The 26753-nt window shown below is 39.3% G+C and overlaps 2 protein-coding genes across 4 annotated transcripts in view; both read right to left on the reverse strand.

The window, feature by feature from the left end:
• tex264a (testis expressed 264, ER-phagy receptor a) overlaps positions 1–22695 on the reverse strand; it is a 133048-nt gene extending 110353 nt beyond the window's left edge. The window contains exons 1-2 of one of the 3 annotated variants that reach the window (XM_088338366.1): positions 22617–22691; positions 21982–22467 (exon numbers count right to left, since the gene is read on the reverse strand). In XM_088338366.1, coding sequence (XP_088194492.1) covers positions 21982–22239 — 258 coding nt within the window. In that variant the 5' untranslated portion in view covers positions 22240–22467; positions 22617–22691. Of the gene's footprint in view, positions 1–21981 lie in introns of all 3 variants that reach the window. The other 2 variants (XM_088338365.1, XM_088338363.1) reach the window with 2 other exon arrangements.
• Positions 22696–25212: 2517 nt separating this feature from the next.
• Positions 25213–26753, reverse strand: part of fancd2 (FA complementation group D2) — a 29652-nt gene continuing 28111 nt past the window's right edge. Inside the window, exon 44 of the mRNA XM_088337178.1 lies at positions 25213–25418. Coding sequence (XP_088193304.1) covers positions 25332–25418 — 87 coding nt within the window. The 3' untranslated portion in view covers positions 25213–25331. The remainder of the gene's footprint in view (positions 25419–26753) is intronic.

Below are 26753 nucleotides of genomic sequence, written 5' to 3' on the forward strand. Positions count from 1 at the left end.
CGACTTCAGGCCGGTCGCCCTGACATCACATGTGATGAAAACCATGGAGCGGTTGCTGCTGCACCACCTGAGGCTACAGGTCCGTCACGCCATCGACCCTCTGCAATTTGCTTACCAGGAGAAGGTGGCAGTGGAGGATGCTATAGTATACATGTTACACCGATCCCTCTCTCACCTGGATAGGGCTAAGGGGGCTGTGAGGATTACATTTTTGGACTTCTCCAGTGCCTTCAATACCATACAGCCTCTGTTACTGAGTAGGAAACTGACAGAGATAGGAGTTAGCTCACACCTTGTAGAATGGATTACGGACTACCTGACAGGCAGACCCCAGTATGTGAAAAAGGGGGGCTGTACATCGGACACTGTGGTTAGCAGCACAGGATCTCCGCAGGGGACCGTGTTCTCTCCGTTCCTATTCACTCTGTATACATCGGACTTTAAGTACAACTCTGAGTCCTGCCATGTGCAAAAGTTTGCCGACGACACTGCGATCGTGGGATGTATCAGAAATGGGCAGGAGGAGGAGTACAGGAAATTGATTCAGGACTTTGTCCGCTGGAGCGACGCAAACCACCTGCACTTGAACACCACCAAGAATAGGGAGATGGTGGTGGACTTCAGGAGAACCAGAACTCACCCGGTTCCTGTAACCATCAAAGGAGAATGTGTAGAATTTGTCCAGACCTACAAATACCTGGGTGTGCAGCTGGACAACAAACTGGACTGGACTGCCAACACAGAAGCTCTATGTAGGAAAGGCCAAAGCCGACTTTACTTCCTCAGGAGGCTGGCCTCCTTCAAAATCTGCAAAAAGCTCCTGAAAATATTCTATGAGACAGTTGTGGCCAGCGCCCTCTTCTATGCGGCAGCGTGTTGGGGAGGCAGCGTCAAGAAGACGGATGCCTCTCGTCTCAATAAACTGGCTAGGAAAGTGAGCTCTGTTGTGAGCAAAGAGCTGGACAGCCTAACAACAGTAGCTGAGGGACGGGCACTGGAAAAGCTGCGGTCAATCATGGACAATCCATCGCATCCACTACACAGCATTATCTCCAGACAGAAGAGCAGTTTCAGCGACAGACTGCTGTCACTGTCTTGTACTACGGACAGACTGAAATCTTTTCTTCTTCATGCCATGAGGCTCTTTAACTCTACCCGGCAGAGTAAAAGCCCACATTTAACCACACCACCTACATTGGATATTACCGAATCTTACTGCAATATGTATTCTGTGTAGCACTATTTAGATATTCTATATAACACGCTACAGTGGGCATTTGCACGTCACACTGGGTATTTGTATATTGTATTCTTTTTGCTTTATTATTGTATTGTTCTCAGCTCAGGGATGCTGCTGGAAATGTGAATTTCCCTTCAGGGATGAATAAAGTATCTATCTATCTATCTAAAGATGTTTTAAAGAAAAACCATTCCAAGGAGATTTATCTTCAAAATATTGCGTAAGCAAGTGTCATTATAAAGAGTTGAAGCACGACCAGTGAGCAGGTCTCTAGTGAGAGCTTCTGGGAATGCTCGTAACTTGGATTTTCCATTCTATGTGGAATAAGATTTCCGTTTCAACTAAATCTGGTATATCGTGTTTAGAGATGCCTGTATATAGAGGTATGACTGTAGTAGGAACTAGAATTGTTGTGCATCATTAGCTCTAATGATGCACAACAATTCTAGTTCCCTCAACTGAGACGCAAAATCATTTTTGGGTGACATTTGCTTTTTTGGCAGGGTCATTGGGACATAAGAATGGAAAGGCCAAAGAGTAAAACTGAGTCCAGGTGGATACAAATAACTTGAAATTGTGTTGAGGGTAGGAAAGTGGAATGTCTTTCTGGGAAAAAATGCTGGGTCAACAAAACAAAAAGTCCTCAGTCAGCTTTTTGGGCATTTTTCACATCTAGGGTAACCTACCTGACTGCCAGTAAAGATGGTGGTCATGTCTAAACTAATTCCCCCTTTTCTTGGGTGTACAGACACCCACACACAAACAAAGCAAACACATCTATCCTCGCATTTCTCACGAGTGATTAAAATGTATAGAAATAATTTCAGGGCCATTTCGGAATGCATAAAGACAATATTTTTTCAAAATAGCATTTAGGAGGGTACCGCTAGCAACAAAATGGCAGACAATCATATCAGCTCCATCTAGGTGCGCCTCATTTTATGTAGAAAAAATACAAATCTTTTGACCTACGAGTATTTAAAAAATGCAAGTTTAGATGAAGTATTTTAGTATTTTTGCACATCATTCATATCTATATTGTTTTTTTACCACTAAGAAGCTAAATAAAACACAATGACCCTTTAAAGACATTTTTCAACACCTTTTCTTCAACACCTAAAGAGAAGGGTGTGTACTAATGATTTCTTCTATGTAAATTAAATTCAAATTTCTCTACACACAAGTATAAAAAAAAAACGCTTATATACGATAGTCACTATCACTTTTTTACCACTAGGAGGTACTAAATAATACACAATGTCCCTTTAAAAACATTTGTCAACATATTTTTCCATTGACTAAATGGAAGGATGTGTATTAATGTTTTACACATTCTTGGGGGAGGGGTTGTGAATGGAGGCCAAGGAGGATACAAAAATCAGCCCAAATAATTCACTCTGGACATGTTCATTTCACAGTTACTCTCCACGGAGGCGTTTATAAAATTGGAGCTTTGCAGAAGGTAAAAACGCACCGCAGACACTTAACATATTTATACCACATTTTACATCCGCTTTTAAAATCGGAAGCCCCCGTTGCGATGGGCTGTCCACCCTTCATGCGATTCCTGTCCGCAGACATGCAAGGGACGGTAAAGTGCTAATAAATTTGATGGGGGGGGGGTGTCGCTGTGCCGAAGCGTCGGGGCTCTCTGATCAAAAATTCTTATTGATGAATGGAAACACTGCGAGGCGCTCAAGGTGAGTCACTTGCACCGCATGCAATTTATTCACCTCTTTGCACCTCGCCTCATCCCTCAGTGCCACTCCCACGCGCGTCTATGTGTGAAATGTTTTATCTCTCTCTTTCTTTCTTTCTGCCTGAGTAACGGAAAAATACAAATCTTGGATTTTGAACATTTCATAATATCTGGAGGCTTTCGAGAGGAATAAGAAACTGTTCTTTTTGTAAACCAACATAGATTTATACAAAAAATATTCCTCAGAGTCACGGAAAAATTGTCATTGCAAATAACATTCTAGGTGTGTCTAAACTTGCGGCCCGGGGGCCTATTCCGGGCCATAGGATGATAGTCTGAGGTTTGCACCTGAGTATGAAAGCTTTAAAGGGTCAGTGTGTGTTAATAGGCACCTCCTCGTGATAAAGAAATACATTTATTAAAAAAACAAAACACATTTGGACTGACTAACCAGGCAAAACACATTTTAATTCTACTCTAATGACATCCAATAAATATGTAATAATTATAAAAGGGCTAACAATAATTTAACAATTGTTTGACCAGTTGGGAAATTATAAAGAAACCCGCAAAAAAATTTTTGGGTTATATTTTAATCTCTTATCATAATTTTAAAAATACAAAAAAATGAAAGTAAATTATATATTATATGCTAGATATTAATTGATTTTTGACAAAATGCAAAATTTAACCCAAAAAGTTTTAATGGAATATATAAAAGTATGATTTAAAAAAAAAACGTATAATAACTAATTTCAAATGGGTTTTAACATGTAATTTATCAACATGGCTTAGTTCTTTTTTCATAGTTTGTGTCCAACGGCGATTAAGTGATTCGTCATTATTGCAAACACGTCTTGCTAAACCCAAATCCAGCATCCTGCCATCCTGCCAAATGGGCAAAAGCTTTTCAGATTCAGCATCAGCCAGGAGTGATTCAATTAAACATAAATTATGTCCCTTCATTTTCACAATTGAGCAACTTTTCGAACTGTGAGTGGAAAATTAGTCAAATGAATTTGATTAATTGCCCAGCCATACCAGGATTATTGAAGTATTTGTTGCGTTGCATAAGGCAAAGAGAAAGTTGTGTTAATTCAGAGCTGTGTCCTTCTACAAAGCATTGTGGCATATAGCGTTGCATGCTGGGAACACAGACAGGAAAAAAACAAGGTATGATAATAATAATAATAATAATAATTTCCTTTGTATTGTCATTCTTTGTAACAATGTACACAGAACGAAATATCGATACACCTGACCCGTTGTAGCGATTCGATGCAGCCGCAGCCAACAGAGGGCGCCGCCATTATACCAATTAGGTATGTCTCGGCCGAGGCGCGAACCAGCGACCTCCCAGTCTCAAAGCGGGCACACTACCATCATCTAGGCTACTGAGCTGGTCAACATATCCCGGGTAATCATTGTCTGTTCTATGCCCAGTCTAAAGGACATTTCCAGTTTTGCAACACATCAACTAGGTAAACCATATTACAAAGGACTCCGTTCATCGCGGCCACCACCTCTTCGACCTATTGTCTTTGGGTCAAGTCAAATCAAGTTTAGTGACGCCCTTATTCACAAGGGGTCTCAAAGGGCTGCACAGACCACAGACTATTGCAAACTACAGACTATTTTTACACCATCCCCTGATTTAAAATCTAAAAGGTTTATCGAATTGTTTGGTGATTTCATTGCTGCTAAGAGTTGGTGCACTACTTTTCACTGCACTATTTTACAATGAACTCCTTACAACATTTGTTAGTCTCCAAACACTACCTTGTAAACATGTCTGCCTATTTTTCCTAACATTCTTTTTTATCTTATGTTTTTTAAGTCTTTATAACATGTTCATTCTAAAGTGCCACATCTAATCTTATTGTAAGTGTTGTTCACTACGTAGATATTAATGAAGACAATTCTAATTCTCCTCTTGAATCCTACATTGCATTTTCAAAAAATGAGTAATGTCACACAATAGATGACATGAGTCGCTCATATTAATAATAATAATAATAATAATAAGATGACATCATGCAGAGAGGTTTACAGATTGTCATATGAGGGCCACTAAGAAGAGTTGGAAGGCCACGCTGCTATTTGAAAAAAAAAAAAAAACATTAAATTACAAAGTTAAACATAATCCATGATCGTTTATATATTTTTTTTGGTTTTAATGGAAAACCCAATAACATTCTCAAATGATTCGGGTTTTTTTTAAAGGTTTATTTAAAACATACATTTAGGCGGCATGGCGGCTAAGTAGTTAGCGTGTCCACGGAACAGTTCGGAGGTCATTGGTTTAAATCAAGCTGTCTGCCTTCCTGTCCGGAGTTTGCATGTTCTCCCCGTGCTTGCGTGGGTTTCCTATCAAATTCCAAAAACATGCATGTCAGGCTAATTGGCCGGGCCAAATTGACCGTAGGTGGGAATGAGTGATTGAGTTGTCTGTCTCTGTGTGCCCTGCGACGGGTTGGCAACCAGTTCAGGGTGTCCCCTGCCCACTGCCTGAAGATAGCTGGGATGGGCTCCAGCACCCCCGCGACCCTAATGAGGATAAGCGGTGCAGATAATGGATGGATGGATGGATGGATGGATGAATGGATGGATAAAAAAACATTTCAGGCGAGTCTCCAAGCCCTACCTTGAAAATATGTTTGCCAAATCATCCTGACTTGCCCGCTTTGAGACTGGGAGGTCGGTGGTTCGCGCCCCGGCCGAGTCATTCCTAAGACTTAAAAAGTGGTCGGCGGCGCCCTCTGTTGGCTGCGGCTGCATCGGCTCGCTACAACGGGTCAGGTGCAATCGACATTTCGTTCTGTGTACATTGTTACACAGAATGACAATACAAGGAAATTATTATTATTATTATTATTATCTTATTTTTAATTTTTAAGTCTTCATTTCGTTTTTATCCTGGAATGACATGTCTAATCTCATTGTTAACAATGATGTTGTTATTAATGAAAAAGTTGGGCCTGTGCTTTATTATAAAAACAATTGAACTTCCCACTGTTTTAATTATGGTACAAACACATCAGATGTTGATCAAGACCCTTGAACGATAATTTGCCCCCCTGATGACACACCCGCAGACCTTTGCCCACTCCAACTGATGAATCTCACCGACAGACAGCCTCTGCCTACAGAGCGGCTCCCTTTACGCCTCGCTACACAACAAGACGCTTGTTTACCTCGTCTGCAAATCTGTTATAGCAGCACCCGACAGAGCGGGGAGAAACAGTTACCCTCGGGATACTCTTTGATCGTAAAGATAACCTCCATCGTGGCTGATCTACGACCACTAGGTGCAGCCTGCAGGCCCACGGACTGCCTCTAGTCATTGCCCGGGATAAACTGCTATCGGGTTTTCATCTGCAATTACCGGCAATGTTGGGACTAACTCCTTACAAAGGGAAGCGTTCCTGGAACAAAATTACTTTTATCGATAACCGGAACTGTAACGCGTTATTAATAACATTTTGCAACTTTAGCGTTGTCATTACATGATGCGTAACTGCATTATCCCGTCAATTATCAAATTGATATCATGAAATACAGTGTCCTCGAATTGCTGATTGCTCAAGTTCCAACTCAAGTTGCCAGCAATTTTGTCTTAAAAGGTAGTCATGCTTATATTTACTTACAAAGTACAACTGAAGTTATGGTGGCGTTGTCAAAATAATAAAGAGTGCGAGAACGCTGAATTACTCCTCATGCAGATATTCTTCCTACTGTATATACTCGTATCTAACCTGAATTCACAAATATTAAATAAAATACTGAAATTAGCTTTTATGCGCATATACAAGTAGCATACAGTAGGCACTGCATGGGCAAGCTAACGTGGCTAATACAGGAACAACAAACCAAAAAGAAATCAATGGGGCAAACCTCGAGCACAGAATTGCGGGAAAAGTGTACTGAATTTTGGTCTTTGTATGTAAAATTATTTTGGCAATACACTATGCCCGGAGTAAAAATATAGAAACGTCTTGGACATTACCCAAAAATGTTCCAGTGGTTTGAAGCCCAGAGACAAAATTGATATGGTGTGTCTCTGCAAAGTGTTTGTTTGCAAGCTCTTCAGATTGCACAACCCAAGAAAAATGAAGGGTCTGCTGCTACCACAGGTTGGTGTACACATTTTCTTCCATTTCTATTGTGCTGCTGAATTTAAGAATGCAATGTTTAAATACGGTGCTTCTACTGCCAAGAAGTGGGACTTCACTGCATTTCATTTGTACTGCACTACGGTAATTTAGATTATCTATGAAATTACAGTGTATCATTGCTGAATGCTGTTCGTTTGATTAATGTATTTTCTTTTGATTCTATAACGTCGTAGAGGCGTTATAGATATTAGAAAGTATTTTATTTGGCCCATAAATGTCAACATAACTTAAAATTATTTCCAACTTCTTCATTTCTCTGACTTCCGACCCTGTATGATTTTCAAACACTAGCTGTCAGGATGTTAGACAAAAGTCTACTCACACTGGTTGAGCAACAGACACGTCAGTGTTTTTCCAAAGCCATTTATTGGACCAGCAACCACGTCCGACTGTCTGTGGAGGCGTTGGGAATATTCCATTTGTTCAGGCATATACTGTATGTATATATATATATATATATATATATATATATATATATATACACACATACACATATATGAGTTTGGTATAAAAAACATATTTCTTAATTTTAGGTGCAAGAGCAATGCTGGTTTATGAGGTTACGTTGGCCAGATTGTTTATTACGATTCAAGAGAATTTCTCAACAGCTAAGAAACTAAAAACCTCACGTTTGGCCACTTCTCAACTTTCCTTCTTTTTCCTCATGATGAGGTTTTTGTGTTTTTTCTTGCCCTCATGTAGGTTTCAGATCAGGGGCAACCCTTTGAGACTGAACTGAAATACCTATCAAACAAATTACTTGTATCCGTAACTTTGTACAATTTTTAAGTAATGCCCTCACCACTAATTACTGGCAAATCTGATTGTATCACGATACTAACATGCCAATTCGATTTATAACACGATTCTCAATAATTGCGATCCTACGAGTATTGCGATTTAAATTTTCTTTCTTAAAAAAAAACATGAAAAAAGCAGGGACCTAATATATTATTTTGCCTTTGATACAAATTAATAAAACACTATTGGAATAATATTACTACAGTAGTACTATAATACAAAAATACTATCACAGAAAAAGTACAACTGAAACACAACAAAAATACAGCTACGGTAACAATACAAAAATACGAAATACAACAAAATAATACTATGGAAATACAACCAAAAAAAGCCGCTACCATAATACTACAATACAAAAATATTACTACAGAAATATTATAACAGAATTACTACAACTTAGACACTACAAAATTACAACTACTGTAATAATACAAAAACCCAAAATAAATACTACAAAATTACTACTGAAATACTAAAACAATACTACCATGGGAATACTTCCAAAATACTTCTACAGGAATACAACCAAAAATACCACGACCAAAATACTATAATAAGAAAATACTACAACAGAAATACTACAAAAATACAGCTGGTAATAATACAAAATATGAAATGCAAAAAAATACTATTATGGAAAAACTAAAACAATGCCACGATGGCCATTCTTCAAAAATGCTTCTACAGAAATATAACCAAAACACCACTACCATAGCATTATAATACAAAAATACTAAAGAAACTACTACAGAAATATTATAACAGATATACTAAAACTGAAACACTACCAAAATGCAACTACTGTAATAATGCAAATACACAAAATAAAGACAACAAAAACACTATTAAGGAAATACTACTGAAATACTAGAAGAATACTATTATGGCAATACTTAGGACCAAAATACTATACAGTATTACAAAAATATTACTACAGAAATATTACAGCAGAAATAATACTAAATACAGCCACAGCAATAATCCCAAAACTACTAGTACGAAAATACTATAAAAACACGACAGAAATACTAAAACAATACGACTATGGAAAAAAACTTACTAGATACGACGTCACAAAGATCGATTCCGGGGAGATATTTTAAAAATCGCCAAAAATGAAATCACGATAGATAAATTAATGGATTTTTTGGTCATAGTCACAAGAATGGATGTTCAGATGAAATCAAAACAGGTCAAAGGGGGAGTGTTGAGTCTTAATCAGCGAGCGTTGACTCCAAGGGAGGGGGAAAGGTCGACCACGCCGCAGACAGTTTCAACGGCATGACATTGCTGCACTTGTCTGGAAATGCCTTCTGAAAATTATTCCAAAAATTATCCAGCAGAATATCTGCAAGTGATCCAAATTGCAGACTAAACCATTTACAGCAAGTGATATATTGCATTTTGGGCGCTTTCAAAAGCATTTGAATTTTGGAATTTCCTTATGAAAAAGATTTAAGATAATCAGGAAAAAAACACGACAGAAATACTAAAACAATACGACTATGGCAATACTAACTTACTAGATATGACATACGCACAAGTAAATCAACATTTAAACAAAGTGCATTTTGCATTTCCTTGGGTTGTCTATGTGATATATGAAAACTGGTTGGATTATCTGAAACCTTTGTGAGTGATAAATACGCAAAAAATACAAACTATTAATCAATTATCTCATTTCAGTAATTATCATTCTAAACCATCAAAGCTTTCCACAGGTTGAGTATTAAAATCAATCATTAGAGCTACATAATTTAAAGAAATAAAAGTTGAGACCTACTGTGCCATTGACCAAAGCACAAACCTTGAGAAAATACTCCCATCTAGCGGGGAAGTTTATAATCACAGCGGTTTAGGATTAAAAACCTTCCGTCAAATGAGGACTCCCTTATAAACAATTACGTATTCCTAGCCGGATGATCTTGATTGCTATTTATCAACCCACATAAACTAATACGCAAGATTTAGTTGCCATTAAACAATTGCCAAAACCAAAACAACTCCAACAGAAAACCAGTTCAAATCGCTAGAAGCCTGAGATAGGGTCAAAAACCCCAGCAAAATTATAGCATGAACCTTTTTTATTTTGCTCTATTTAGAGACTTTTGAACAGAGGAGGTTGAGCTCAATGGAACAAACCCAACATTGAAAATAGAAGTAAATGTCAATAGACGAATTCCTGCTGACGACGCAACAATGACAGCCCAAATAATAAGTAGTATCACATGCTGCAAATATGTGCACTTGTAATTATGCGAAGCGCGTAATCACAATACAGCAATCCTTGTGATCCCCTACAGTCAATCGAGAAGGGACACAAGCAGAAATGTTTCATAAAAAATGTCCTTGCTGAGCTTTTGGCCACGATTTGACTCTCACACTCAATATTTCCACTGACACACTGACTAGGAATCTGAGAATTTATTTTCCCCTGGGCAGCGTTTGGACAAAAGGGCTCTGATTAAAAAGTTACATATACAGTATCACGCAACACAAGCAGTATTTACTTCTTAACAAGGTTTAATTGTGAGTGTTTCTCTATGAGCTGTGAAAGGCTCTTGTAGAGCGAGGATGGAGGGACGGACGAGGTCACGATGCTCCTGGCAATCAAAACATTTATTTTGGCGCACGGTCGGCCTACACAAAAGTTCATCACTCTGATTACGCGAGTAGAAATACAACATAAACTCAGAAGGCAGTTACTTTTCTCTGTATCAAGTCCTCCAACCCATTTTTAATAGTTTTGTGAGTCTACTGTTGTAAGGTTCAGTATTCAGGCTCTTTAACTCCACCCGGGGGAGTAAAAGCCCACGTTAAACACCACCCCCACATTTGCATATTACCCTATTCTTATTACAGAGTGTATTTTCCGTAGCACTATTTAAATAATCTATAGCAAAACGTTATATTGGGTATTTTTGTATTCTATCTTTATCTTATTATTTTATTTTTCAACACAAGGATACTGCTGGAAGTGGAAATTTCCCTACGGGGATGAATAACGTATCTATCTATCTATCTATCTATTCCGCTACATATTAAATGCAGATTAGGAATCACAGTGTCCTCTGTTTTAATGTCGTACACAGCTCTCCATTTGGCAGCACAAATTACTAAAAGGTGGGCATTTTTATATGTATCTACAAAATACAATTAAATGCAGTTACGGTGGCGCCGGGGTCAAGCAAACAGTACCAGGGCTCTGAATTTCTCCTCAAAGAGATAGTCTCCCTACCTTATATACTCGCATCAAAGCCAAATTTACAATTGAAAAATCCATCCATCCATCATCTGCATCGCTTATCCTCGGTAGGGTCGCGGGGGCGTTGGAGCCCATCCAGCTATCTTCGGGCAGTGGGCAGGGGACACCGTGAACTGATTGCTAGCCAGTCGTAGGGCACATAGGGACAGACAATTCGCTCACTCAATCACACCTAGGGCCAATTTTGACCGGCCAATTAACCTGACATGCATGTTTTTGGAATGTGGGAGGAAACCGGAGTGCCCGGAGGAAACCCACGCAAGCACGGGGAGAACATGCAAACTCCAAACAGGAGGTTAGATCTCATGGCCTCAGAACTGTGCCGCACACGCGCTAACTACTGCGCCGCCGTGCTGCCCAGAATTGTAAAATAAAATACTATTTGGTTGTGTGTCATTAGTAATGAATAGTAGGGAACGCGTGGGTAGGGGCACGAGGCGTGAACAACAAACCAATGGGAAATCAATGGGGCAAACGTGAGCATAGAGTTTATGGTAAAAGTTTGGTGAATTTTGGTCTTTTTTTTGTAAAATAATTTTCGCAATACACCATGCCTGGAGAAAAAGAGAAAAAAAAAACTTGGATAGTACCTAGATATGGAGAAGGAAATCTTCGAGTGGTTTGAAGCCCAGAGACAAAATGTTTATTTGCAAGCTCTCAAGATTGCGCAGGCAAAGAAATATGAAGGGTTCACTGCTTCCTCCGGTTGGTGTACAGGTTTTCTTCTATAATTTTTATAATGTGGCGATTTTAAGTCACTTTAACGGGTCGGCTTCTCTGCGGAAATGTCCGGTAGTAGTTTGTAACGAGAGAGTAGATTTCACAGTAATGCACTATTTTTTGGTGTCAGTACTCTGTGGGTAACTAAGTTACTTTTAATAGTAACTGTAACTAATTACTGTTTTTCAGTAACGCAACCAACACTGTCAACAGTGTGACCAGGTCTTTTGTGTATTTGTGTGTTAATGTTTTACTCCAAAATCTGTCAGGAAACTCAGGATGAATTTCTACAGACGGACAGCTACTGTGCATACCATATGGGACGACACACAACACTTAAACACTTTATGAAACTCATAAAAAACACGCCCTGAATCCAGCATGGTGAGTATGGACTTGGACGACCATATTTCAATCGCAATGAGCTCATCATTTTTAAGCGATTTTTAAACAAACACTACGACTTTCGCACCAAATTCAGCAGTCTAAAAACGAGTAGGAGAATATGCTTGTGTTCATTAACATGTTTGAATTCATATCTGTGTTGTGAGACAGGTAAAACATAAGCTAGAGCTGAGCAGTTCTCCCCGCTATTGGTGTGTGCATAGTTAATCTATCAGTTTAGTTTCCTAGCAAAGTGCAAGCAAAGTGCTCGTGTTTATGTTTATATATTGGAGGTATCACGAATTTTTTTAAAAAGGACTTTCACAAAAAGCTATTTTTTTTTCAGATGTTTTCTCGGAATCGAGCATTTACAACAAAAGGTGAGGGTTCAAACTTTACTTCGATACGTCCCATCCCTTTTTAGCTCCAATAGTACATTTTCTTATGGCCTTCAAAATGAGTCAGAATAGCAAAAATGGTTGGAAAATGAGTTAGAAAATGAACCTAAGCCTGGATGATATTGCGAAAAAAAACGTTAAACCATCGTACTTTTTGTGCAAACACTGCAAATAATCATTAAAACTATGATGCCTCCAAGCAGAGTTTTTATAAATCTGTCAGTTGGATTTTAAGAATAACATTTTTCCGGACTTTAAATCACTCTAGGGTACAAGTTGCCCCAGCCATGAAATGCCTAATAGAGAAGGAAAAAACATACCTAAATCGCATTGGACTATAAGTCGTATTTTGCGAGGAAATGTATTTTATAAAATCCAAATTTGGCTGCATAATTTATGACTTACTACTTGCAATCAGCAGAATATAATTGTCTTGTTGGTGCCATTTTTGCTATGCCCTTCTCAGTTTATTTGAAAAATGTTAATGTCAATGATAAAATGATCAACACTGGCCTAAAAAGCAAACACTCGCTGTTTAGAGTAAAAATAGCGTGAAATTATACAGATGCTCCCCTACTTACGACCATTTGACTCACTGTCAGGTTCAAAACGATGTCAAGATGAAATGAAAGACTCTTTTGAGTTACAAACAAACTTATTTATTAAAAGCTTCGGACAAGGCAAAAACACTCTAATTGCTATGAAATATTTTTCACAGAATGAAGCGTGAGTGGATTCTGGTTGGAGGATAGAGTAAACCACGTGCACGTAAAAGGATTCTGATTGGACAATTTATTTGGTTACATGGTGTGATATACAGTGCTGGCCACTAAAGGGCAATCTAACCTAACAATAAACATAGGGAGAATTTAGTACACTCTTCCACTGGCGGGCAGGCTAACATAATATTATACTTGAAGGCTGTACCTTTTTCTAACAAATTCCTTTGAATGATTAATGTGTTACATTGCACCAGTTCATTGTTAGAAAATAGATAGGAGTCTTGAGAAAATTTCCAGTGGCCTTCAAGTTGTAGATAGGTTCGCAAAAGTAGTTCCGTGCATTTGTTTCATAACAGTTAGGAGTCTACCAGTGAGTTTCCGAATTGTAGCTTTTAATTAGAGACAAATTATTTGGGCTTAGGAAACTTGTCTTGACCTTGAAGGTGCTTGCTCCTGAAAACAACTTGAAAACTTAACTGGTTTTGAGTACACTATAGAAATACATAAACGTATAGAGTATATATTGGGTGTAAAATATAGAATACAGTATAAAAGGCACACTTAGACCATAATTTCCCTAACACTTACCAAAAACGGTAGATAAAGATTTTTTTCGGGATGTTGAAAAATATCGGAACATTACTGTAAGTTAGATTTTGTACTGTGTGCACCTTTTTCCGAGTACAGGACATTACTGTAGTGCTTCTTTCCGCCGCTACCGGCCTGTCGCACTGTGAGAGGTCACTCAGCATCCATCCCGAAAAAGAAATCCAGCTTCCTCTTCCTAATTTGTGTGCAAAAATTCTATACTGTATTTTCAGCGCGCTAAGAACTTTGACATTTGTATTGTTTAATATCTCGTGCATCCATTCAATATGGTTTGTGTAAAGTGTAAAAAAAACAGGCGAGCTGTTTCTATTGACAAGAAAGTGGAATAAGAACGCTTAATGCGGTTGAGAAAACGGTTTGATCCCTTTTTTTTTCGTCAACTCTCGACCACGGAGGAGGACCTCTTTCAAAAGTAAGTTAAACTTACCTTTATTTATCTTTATAGAGCATATTATTTTCTTAAATGTTTATTTTTTTACGACAAAACAATACAGGTTACTTATACACACCTTAAACATACTTTTATAAACCTTAAACATACAAAATATAGCACTGAAGCAACTTACGAACTAATTCAACTTACCAAACAATCGATCGTAAGTTGGACAACGTACGTATAGAAAATAATTTGTCGATCATTTCACACAAAAGAGGCATACTGGGCCAAACTTTGAAAAAAAGTGATTTATAGTCTGGAAAATATATTACACGCCTCATATTTTGACTGTGTTTTTGATCAGGTACAGAACACCCTTGCATGTCACTGTGACTTAAGTCTGCATTTTCCTGCTTGGGACTTCTCTGCTGTGGAAAGATTCGGTTTGCATCTTTGCAACCTCTGAGTCAGACTGGGCGACCCGCAGCCGGCATACAAGGAAGGAAAATATCAACAGTGCAACGTGGCATTTAACAGCAGACCGCTTTCATCATCCACGCTGCTGTTCTTTTAAAAGTGTTTCCTTTATGTTTACTTTAGACTTTAGTTAGCATGAAATCATCGAGTAATAAAAAAACGTACAACTCTAAGCAATTACCTACAGTTGCAAGATACAAAAGTTAACTTATTGAGTGGAAACTATATGAATTTAGAATACACAACAAAGCATGCAGTATATCCCCGCGATAACTCTCTTTCCATATTTATGGACTAAGGCAATAAATGCGCCTTTGTCACGAAAACCCTAAGAGCGTCATGAAAATATTTTTCCCTGTACCATCAAAACAGTGAAGGGATTTGGAATAATCCTAGTGGGAATTGGTCATGTTATAGTAACAGATTCAATTTTGGTCACGGTAAGATATTTTTATCAGTTTACAAAAAATATCTTCATCTTAGTATCTAATATGTATTTACATGACAAGAATTTTTAAGTCCCTCCCTAATTATCATGTATTTCATGTTAGAATTCATCCAGTAGGTCAGTGTTTTTCAACCTTTTTTGAGCCAGGGCACGTTTTTTAAATTGGAAAAACTTTGCAGCACACCACTAACCAAAAATGTTATAAAATGACTCTGAACAGTATGTTTAATTACAATATACTTTATAATATCCACAGTTTTTACAGCACACACACTTGACAATGACATAATATTTGCAGAAAATGATTCATAAATGTTTTATAAAATTCTAAATTTTAAAAAGTGACTTTGGATAATTTCTCACGGCACACCTGATGATCTCTCACGGCACACTAGTGTGTCGCGGCACAGTGGTTGAAAATCACTGCAGTAGGATAATACTTGCATATTTGCATACTGGCATATGGCATTACTCTGTCGTATGCTGGGAGCACGGCTGCAGACAGGACAATCTTACAGAGTCATTACCAGAGCCCAGAAAATGATCGGCTGCTCTCTGCCCAGTCTGGAGGACTAGCGCAGCAGATGACAATGTCATAAAGGAGTCCTCTCAACCTGACCAGCTCGGTGGCCTTGCGGGACTGGGAGGTTGCTGGTTCGAGCCTCAGCCGGGAAAGACTTATAACATTGGTATCCATTGCTTCCCTGCTTGCCACTCAGCATTAGGGGTTGGAATTGGGGGGTTTGGTCACCTAATGACTACCAACACATCAGTTGGGTTCAAATGGACCCATGAGAATCTCATTGTAAGAATGTGGATACCATTAAAAACTGAAACTGAAGACCACCACCTCTTTAACCTGCTGCCCTCTGGCAGATGTTACAGATTCCTTAAAAACAAGAACTAACCGGCTCAGTGACAGTTTTTTCCTTAAGGCCACCATCACCCTGAACAAGCACACAACAATGTGGAAAAAAATATCTAACCTTCGTGTTGAGAAATGTATATTTGTCTCTTCTTTACAATTAAATTTCATAAAAAGTGTATCCTGTAGTGCCATGTCTAATATTGCGGTAAACAATTATCACTATGTTGTTATTATTGACAATAAAGATAATTCTATTACATTTATTGACCATAATTGATATATAATTCTTGCACAAATACACATTTCATAGTGCCCTATTTAGGTGTAGCATGCACCTGTCCAATTTGGGCGCGCCCAACAAAGGGCACTGATATTTCATCGGACAATGCCAAACAAACTCAGGCCAGCTGCCGATCATCATGAGGGAAGAAGAAATGCAACGGCAAATAAAAGCCACCAGAAAGCAGTGTCTCCGTCATTTTTAGGCAGACTTGAGAAACATGGTAATAATTTCAAGCATAGATTTCAATCACCCGTACGAACACTATCACTGTCTAACACATGCGTTTTCTTTTGTGCCATTGATGACCAACACATTTCTGATAACTATTAAATACGCCTACTAAATTTAGGGTATCATTTTGTGTGGCCATTGAGATATTTTCTAATTGAAAATGGGGCATCACTTCCGTTTTGGATTTCCTACCAAACTAGAAGGTGTGGACTTAGACCCATCCATCTATCCATTATCCGCATTGCTTATCCACAGTAGGGTCGTGGGGTTGCTGGACCCCATCCCAGCCATCTTCAGGCAGTGGGCAGGGGACACCCTAAACTGGTTGCCAGCTATTCACTGGGCACACAGAGACAGATAAAGTACTTGCTCATTAGGGAAAATTTGGTTGGGCCAATTAACCTGACATTTTGGAATGTGGGGGGGAAACTGGAGTGCCCAGAGTAAACCCAAGCAAGCACGGGGAGAACATACAAACTCCACACAGGAAGGTTTGATCCCATAAGCTGAGAACTGTGCCGCACACGCGCTGACCACTGCGCTGCCGTGCTGCCCGGCCCTAGACCCAACCTCCACAATTAGACCGAACCTGGATTATCGGTGGAGGGAGATCGTTACTGCTGTTGAACTGAATCTTAATCGGATGCATAGTGCACGGTACTTAAATTGAATTTTTGTCTTGGAGTGAAGTGTGTTTACTGTTTAGGTACTTAGTGTCCGCCTCAGACAGAATAAGTGATTCAGTGATTTCCATGAGTCACAATGAGGTTTTTAATAATTGATTATCAGAATATGTGATCAAGGATTACATCCAAAATAGTTCGAACTTGGTGAGCGGACACGTCAAAATGGTACAGCTATTCTTGTGTACTTTACGGATAAAAACAAAAATATGCTTACGTCATCATCATCGAGATCATCAGTGAGGTTTGTGTCTTGTGAGGCCTAGTCAGATTTACAAATAAACTAAATGTTATTTATCACTTGAACAGCAGATACATAAACTGGAGCATAGAAAACAATGTTTTATTGTCTTACCATTACTTATAGATAAAGTCGAGACACAGCAACTTTTGATCAAAAAAGTATCAATAGGTATTCCTCCATTTTTAAAGAAGGTCTGCCCAACGGGAAAAAAAATCTCATAATGGCACAAAAACAAGATTTTAGAACATGACTAACCCTTATGATGCATGTGCAAGTAAGTGAATTTCTTCGATGCTCGAATAAACCATACCCGTCGATATAGTTTTATCCATATTTTACACGTTTTTTTTAACCTATGCTTTGTACACCATATAACAATTTTTATTCAAATTGTTTTTGTTAGTCCGTACTTATCTTGCCCATTTCTGCTCTATTTTGGATTGTCTTGGTCATTGGTGAAGGAGGACAATGCATCATAGATTGCTAATATTGTTGCAGTTTTTTGGACTTGGTACGAAACGTTCTCTGAGAGGGTGTCAACCAGATTTGGAACTGGGTGCAGGCATGTCCGATCACTTATCCTGATATTTAGTTTGATTTTCAACATGGCGGCGCATGGATGCATGCTTGCGGCTAGTTGCTCTCCAGCTAATCTTCTATTTATTGCCGTTCTCTTGTCTTTTTTGCTTTCACTTTTGGACACATGTGTGGCCAAAAACTTACAGTAGGGACGAACTTATTCGGTTGGGTGGGCGTCTAAATTTTGACTTTTCGGGCACTTTTTATACCGCCTATGATATACCGAGCGAACTTCAAAGAGATCCGGCATCCTTGTGGACTATTCCTCTTAATAAACGACGACAACGGCGCCGTAAGGACAGAAAACAGAAGCGTGGTAGATGTGTGAAGTGTGCGAAGTCTAAGCAGCAAGATGGACACGAGGATGTAACTAATTCCACCATTCATTCCTCGCCGGACAACCGAAGCTTTACACTCAGCGCACACGAAAAGCAACGACCGCGGCATCTTTTGAAGATCTCGACAAAGACTACAAAGAGTTCAGCTAAGTCAAATGATTCAGCAAAGCTAAAATTTGGTCTGTTAAATATTAGATCGCTTGCTCCAAAAGCTTTACTTGTTGATGACATTATTTGTGATTATAAACTTAACTGTATGGGTCTTTGTGAAACTTGGTTACGCCCGGATGAGTATTTAGCGTTAAATTATGCTTCTCCCCCAGACTACGAGAGTAGCCATATAGCGCACACAGAGTGACTCAGTTAAAAATTTAGGTGTCATATTTGACCCTGATCTATCCTTTGAAATGCATGTAAAGAAAATTACTAGAACCGCTTTCTTCCATCTTCGTAAAATTGCTAAAATCCGTTCAATACTGTCTCAGTCTGATGCGGAAATTATAATTCATGCGTTTGTTACCTCCCGTCTCGATTACTGTAATGCACTACACTCTGGTCTCCCGAAGTCTAGAATCAAGTCACTTCAGCTGGTACAAAATGCCGCAGCGAGGCTTTTAACTAGGACAAAAAAGTACGATCACATAACACCGATTTTGGCTAACCTGCATTGGCTCCCAGTTAGCCATAGATGTGATTTCAAGGTTCTCTTAGTATTGTACAAAATCATACATGGACTTGCTCCCTCTTATCTTTCAGATCTGATTTGCCCCTACGTCCCGGTCCGAAGCCTACGATCTGAGACTGCCGGTCTTCTGGTGATCCCAAGAGCAAAGAAATGTTCTGCTGGTTCGAGAGCGTTCTCCATCCGGGCACCGGTGCTGTGGAATGCTCTTCCCCCTGAGATCCGATCTGCAACCTCAGTGGAAATGTTTAAATCTAAACTTAAAACTCACTTCTACTCCATAGCATATGAATAATCTACTCTTCTCGTCGGCTGAAAAATAGTCTGTGTAATATAGTGTAATAATCTGTGAAGCCCTTTGAGACTCTTCGTGATTTAGGGCTATACAAATAAAAATGACTTGACTTGACTTTATAATGACATTTTGGACAACACAGGTCTTTGAGTCATTTTCATTTTCTCTGTTATTGCTACGTCAGGTTTAGTTTTTACTTCTGGCTTGGACATTTTGTTAGTAATTTAGTGTCTCTTTTTAGTTTGTTACTTTGTTCCATGCATTTTCCATACCCGGTGTTGGTCTTTGTTTTGTTTTAGGGCTTTGTCAGGTTTGGAAATCTCATTAGTTTTGTGTCCCTTTTTTTGACCGTTACATTGTTTATGGTTTTTTAAAAAAACGTAACCATTCTCCTTTTTGAGCACCCTGCCCCAGTTCCTGCTTCCTCTCACGTTGGGGCCACCCTTCAAAACGTAATAGAGGTACTCTAGAAAATGTTATCCTCGATCAAGAATTCATTTGGTAAATAAAATACACAAATTCTTTGTTGTATTCTACATAGTCAGACCCCTATGGTCAAGGGTCTCCAACCTGATGCCTCATAGGGACAGCTGAGTTCCCAGTGGACCTGCTCTGAAAATAGCTCATCAGTGATGAGTCAATGTGAAAAAATGATTTTTTTAGTAGTTGACTATGTCTATTTAAATCCTACTTCTGATATCCAACCCAAGTAACATAAGTGTTAAAACATAAGCTGTTATTTTTGGAATGCATAAAAACTGGGCGCCGTCTGCGCTAATTGGAACCAAAAGGTAGCTCAAACTATTCACCCCAACTTTAAAAAGGGCTGTGCAGAATTGAAAACTTGTTTACTCGCTGCAAGCTCATTAAACAATGTTTGTTCATTGTTGTGACACTTTCTGATGAAAACCCACAAAACAAACTCTAAACCGCTGTAATCGCCAACTAAGCACCCAGATCGATTATAATGGGTGAGTGGTAGGCTTCGGCCTCTCTCACCCAGCTCCCTCTGAACAGAGTGGTTAAAATTTCTGTAAAGTTCTTGTTTACAATATTTTGTGACATTTTTTACAAAACAACTCTGCTCACACCTTGGTTTGTAAACATTATTTATGGAGGGAAATTACGGTCGAAATGAGCCTTAACTAGCTTAAGTAACTTTGATCAAATCTTGAAACGCCACACAGAAAAATAAAATGTGCTGAAAAATTAGCTTTTGTCTGGAGAGCAGATTTGCGGGTTTTGATTAAATTTGTCTTATATGCGAGTCGAAAAAGTTCATGACCCTTGTGCTAGAAAACAAATAAAAACAAATGAATAACCTGCAAGGATAAGACTTCCTGTGCGGAGTTTGTATGTTCTCCCCGTGCTTGCGTGGGTTTCCTCCGGGCACTCCGGTTTCCTCCCACATTCCAAAAACATGCATTTCAGGTGAATTGGCCGGTCCAAATTGTCCCTAGGTGTGAATGAGCGAATGAGTTGTCTGTCCCTGTGTGCCCTGCGATTGGCTGGCAACCAGTTCAGGGTGTCTCCTGCCCACTGCCCGGAGATGGCTGGGATGGGCTCCAGCCCCCCCGCGACCCTAATGAGGACAAGCGGTACGGCTGATGAGATGAGATGAGATAAACATGACGTCAATCTTTAGTACCCTTCCCCCCACAACCAAAATATTCCTGCTATCTAATGTGTTCTGGCCCGAACAGTTTTTTAAAAGTAACATAGAAGCAGATAGGCGGAGTAAAAACTAAAGAATAAGGGCTTGTTTAACTTAGTTGGTGACTGTTAACACGTACTTGGAGAAAATATTCAACACTTAACTTTTTTTAAGGATACCTCAAAATACGCACCCCACTTTTAACGCATTCTTAAAGGAGCAGTACGGAATTTGGAACTTTGTTACTCCCTGCTTCAATATCCTGGCTTAAAGTCTTAATAGCAGCCTCAGTCAGACCATTCATGATGCAAGTGCAAGTATGTACATTTCATAGACGTGCTTAAATAAATGTTTCCATCTCTCTTGGGGTTTAGGTGTATGTTTGGACTGTACTTGATACAGGCCTTTTCTTATTTATCACCATTTCCATGGTACACTACTTGAAACAAAACAAATAAAAGGAATGTGCATAACTTCACTCTCCCGCACTGTCCCTACCACATATTCCCCGTACCTAATTTAACAAAGTTCTGCACTAAGCAGCTTTGTTAAAAGTAAGCAGAAAGTCCTGGAAGATAAAAGCATATAGGGCTCTTTGAACTCAGGAATGGCTAACACATACTTAAAAGAGAAAATACTCTACCTTCATCTTTTTAAGGACAATTTAAACCACACACCCCACCTTTAACACTGAATAAAAATAACCCTTTTGGGATTTTACATTTTTTTATGACAGGTGAGGCACGAGCTCACCTGCCTCACCCGTCTGTAGTTCACAGGTGATCATCATCATCCAAACAAACGCACCTGCTCAGGGTCATCATAATAAACAGCAATGGTCCTCTGCTTGGGTCCGATGCTGCAAGTCTCCGTGAAGGCTGCCCCGCAGTCCTTATAGGCTCCTTCTTTGAATTTATAGGCAAAGGTGACATTTCGGATCGGGGGCGGTCCAGTTTTTATCTCCACGCTCGTCAGGAGCCCCGAGTAGATCATGTAGACCCCCAGGGTGGCCAGCAAACACAGCAGCAGGACCCCGATGAGGAGCAGCAGCAGGGATTCAGACATGTTTTCGGCTGACTGCGGGGTGTTATATTGGGGGAAATCTTTCGAGACTCGAACGTCCTTTTCCGGTTTCGACTTAGTCCAGTAGGTTCATACGAGAGCGACGAGGGCGAGCACGCGGAGGGGGATTAGGTCTAGAATTCGGTATTCCGTAAAGAAATCCGTTCAGGGACTCCAGGGTGGGAAGACACTTTTGTTGATGTGGTTTTCCCCAACAGTTGGATACGCTTCCTGGTTAGACCAAACGTCTCAGTTGAGAGGGGGGAAGAAAATGTGATTTATTTATTTTCAAAAAGGCGATATGACTACCAACTCAATAATAAAAAACAAAATCAGCATTACTACAAGGGAAAATATGAATTCGTATTTATGTGTTTCACCTTTGATAATATCGTAGTTATCCCTTTAAAGTCCAACTTGGTTTAGTCCAAAGCTGACCGCGAGAGAGCTCATTAGCATGAAAGCGGCATCTGCAACTTCTAACTCGTTCACACGCAATTGTTGTCATCTTTATTTAGAAGCTTGTTTCGTGTAGTTCATTCAAACGTATGCTTTTAAAATAAGATCTGAGTTTACGTTGCAAAAGATCAAAGGTTTTTTTTTTTTTAAAGTTATATGACATTTCTTGGAGGATCCATCCAGTATCTGCACCGCTTAACCTCAGTAGGGTCACAGGGGTGCTGGAGCGCATCCCATTTTGTCTGACCTCCAGCTTTTCCTGAAGGGCAACCTTGACGTACACCGCAGTTGATCTCGATTGCTTCCGATAAATTCCCGTTAATCATGAATTTGCTGTAGATGTCTCAGTATAGCAGTCCCACCCACTTGATGTATTTTTGGGGAAAACCAAATTTTTGCAATACCCTGAAGAGGTATTGGAGCGAGACTCGATCAAAGGCTTTCTCAAAGTCTAGGTTTAGGACCGCTAGTCGCATGTTTCTGTCTCTCGCATAACAAATGGTGTCACGGATCAGCATGAGACTGTCGCTGATCTTCTTTCCCACGATGGCACAGGTTTGGTCCGGATCAACCAAGTCTCCCAAGACTACAGACATTCGTGTTGCTAGAAGCTTGCTGAAAATTTTACAGTCCACGTTTAAAAGCAATATGGGTCGCCAGTTTTTTAAGTCAGTTTTGTCTCCTTTTTTGTGCAATAGAGTAACTATCCCTATTCTGAAACTGTCTGGCATGTTGTCTCGACTGGAAAATTCGTTAAAAACAGTAATCAGATCTGGTGCTAAAATATCCCAAAAAGTCCGGTAAAATTTGAGGTTGAGCCCGTCCTCCCCGGGTGATTTGCCTTTTTTCATAGTCTTTATGCAATCATTCAGTTGGTCTTGGGTAAAGTCCGATGTTAAAAAGGGGTCTTGACGCAACTGATCTTGAAATATGATCTAATACATGCCCCATTTCATTCTCATGTGTTTCTTTCTTTTCATATAATTTTTTGTAGTAGTCTTCGACTAATTTGGTTATTTCGCTACTTTCCTTTATTTGCCCGTTTTTGTTTTGAAGTTTAAAAAGCCCCTCACTTTTGCTCGTAATTTTTTTTTTTTAAAGTAGCATGTACATTTTTCCCCTTCTTCTATTTCTCTTTCTCTGCTTCTTATTATGATGCCTTTGCTCTTTATTTCCGCCAAAGCGTTTAGTTCTTGTTTGGTCTCTTTGATTTCATCATTAAAGTCTATCCCCTTTTCTTTTAGGATGAAATAGCGTTGGAGTCTTCTTTGTAGTCCCGACATGCGTTTCATCTCTAAGTTTCTTGTTTTTCCCTGCATTTTTAAAAAAGGTCTGTGTTCATTTCTTTGTCATTTACCACCATTGTGCTCATGAATCATACGAGTCTTGAAGGGTCTGCCAGTCTTTGTACAGCTCCCTGTATTGTGCGGCTAGAGCCTCATCCTCCAGCAGGGAGCAGTTTAACTTCCACAGACCCTTCCCAACAGTCATACCTGAAGGAAATGAGAGAGACAATAGTATTGCCCTTTACACGTTGGTTAACTACTGTTAAAAGATAATAACTCTGAAATTGTTTAATTGATGTTGAAAATGTCAGGAAAAAATGTTAAAACGTCATATTGTCACGTCATATTTTCAGATATAACAAAATTGTGAATATGCTTGATGGCTGTTGAGATTGTCGTGTTTGTTTTGCTGCTGTTGGTGTCGGTAGATTTGTTCAGACCAAAAACAATCGACTTTGGCCTGGACGGATCTATTGACACTAACAAAGATGTTATATAACGAAATTGTGAATATGCTTGATTGCTATTAAGATTTTCGAGAAGGGTTGTTTAAACCTCACATTGTGTTTGCTGTTAAAGGTCATATTGAAATATAATATTGTGAATGTGCTTGATGCTGTTGAGATTGTCAAAAGGGGTTGTTCAAACCTCACACTATTTGTTTTCTGTTATTTGTGTCAATAAATGTGTTCAAACCAAAAAAAAAATAAACCCCCCTCTTACTTGTTCATTTGTCATGGTAACCCTGTTATCCTGCCCCAATTGTTTATTTAATTGAAACATGTAATGATATTTGAATAAGCAATGTTTGTAATCTCTAAATTGGGCCACGTTGTTGGAGTGTGATGTGTTTGTGTCAATAAAACCCCCAGCCATCTTGGGGCATTGGGCAGGGGACTCCCTGAACTGGTTGCCAGACAGTCGCAGGGCACACTGAGACGGACAAATCACTCTCCCATTCACACCTAGGGCCAATTTTGACCGGCCAATTAACCTGGCATGCATGTTTTTGGAATGTGGGAGGAAACCGGAGTGCCCGGAGGAAACACACGCAAGCACGGGGAGAACATGCAAACTCCACACAGTAAAGTATGCTCTAGTCCTCTAGTGACTAATTATAGTCTGTATATCTTGTTGTCTGACAATTTGGACTTCTATTGTACGTATTATAGACAGTCAAAGGCACAATGAATCAAAAAGAGATCAAAAAAAATGTTTTTTTTTTTTTTTTTTTAACATAAAATATTGTGAACAGTATGAAGAGGAATTTTGGACGCTACTTGTGCTGCAGACTCCTCCAAATACCCCCAAAGGTATCCGAGGAGGAAATGTACTGAAGAGATTTGAGTATCAATCAGTTTCAGAATCTTCATTTTGATCCTGATTGTCATTCTCTTTGTTGCGCCTCCTTTTTGTCTCAGTATCGCTGCTCGGGTCCTATGGGGGACAACAGAAGACATCCTTATTGTGGTGTACACAAATAGGTAGTGCTTTTTTTAAACATTTTCTTTCTGGTATTTTTGATGAAAACCATCATATTTGGATAAATAATGCTTTTGAATTTATCACCACTAAAAAAATAGCCAGACATTTGAAAGTGTGCTTTATCAGTGCACCTTTTACATCAGGTAAGAAAGTGGATACAATTGAAAATGCAGAGCCACAATTGAACCATACTGCATTCCGTAACTGTTCTGCCTTTGAGAAACAGAGTTGTCTTGTGGTCAATGTTGTAATAGTTTGTTGGCAAAAGGAAACAATACTTCCACGGCAGTGCAGACGTCAACTTTCGAACGCTCATTGCAAGTCATATTTAGTTTTTACTTTAGACAAGAAATGTCCGTAAGTGTGAAACGTTTTATAAATACTTGAATCAAGCTCTTTGATTATGTATTTTGCTCAAAATTACATACTCTTGTTTGAATTGTCGTCAAATGACTCTGCGTACAGTAACTGTTCTGCCTTGGAGGAACATAGATAATAAATCAAATAGCCTTATATGTGCCTTTCTTCATTGGCGCTGACAACAGTCAGAAAAAAAGTCATGAAAAATAAGAAATAAGATCAAAGTCAAGGTTTTCCGTTGTCTGACCCTGTGTGCCCTGTGATTGGCTGGCAACCGGTTCAGGGTGTCCCCTGCCCACTGCCCGATGATTGCTGGGATGGGCTCCAGCACCCCCGCAACCCTACTGAGGATAAGTGGTGCAGCTAATGAGATGGGATGAGATACCACAAAGTACTTTTAAGGGGGCGAGCGTTATAATTCGGTGCGTCTTATAGTTCGAAAAATACGAAACACTTATGTAAATTAGTCCACATGTGCCAAAGTGCCCTTTTTTCCCCCTGAGCATTAAACCCCGCAAAATGTTTGTGCATGCTACTGTATTCAAAACCTCATTGCACAACGCTCATGTAAACTGTAACAAACGTCGATAACGTGTTCTGGGAACTGAGAAAATGCCATTGAGTTGCTGGAGGACTGCATGATAAATAACCCTGTTATCTTATCAGGCACACTGGTCCCTTTTACTTGCAACAGTCTGTTTCGGAAAGACTACCGGCTGGAGGCTCTATTATGTAGTCAGACTTCCCCACTGCCAAACTTTTAAGCTAAGCACTGCTTACTCAGCACTCTCGTGCTTGCATAGTACCCTTTTTCCCAATTGGCCTCTTAAAATAACTCTAAAGCCGATGTATCTTAATTTTGTTTTAACTCATTCCATGCCAGAACTTTCTCTCAAATGGGTGACAGCCATTTTTGGCCATTTTGAC

This window comes from Urocampus carinirostris, chromosome 6, assembly GCF_059441175.1.
Source record: "Urocampus carinirostris isolate Australia breed hairy pipefish chromosome 6, RoL_Ucar_1.0, whole genome shotgun sequence".
Lineage (NCBI taxonomy): Eukaryota > Metazoa > Chordata > Actinopteri > Syngnathiformes > Syngnathidae > Urocampus > Urocampus carinirostris.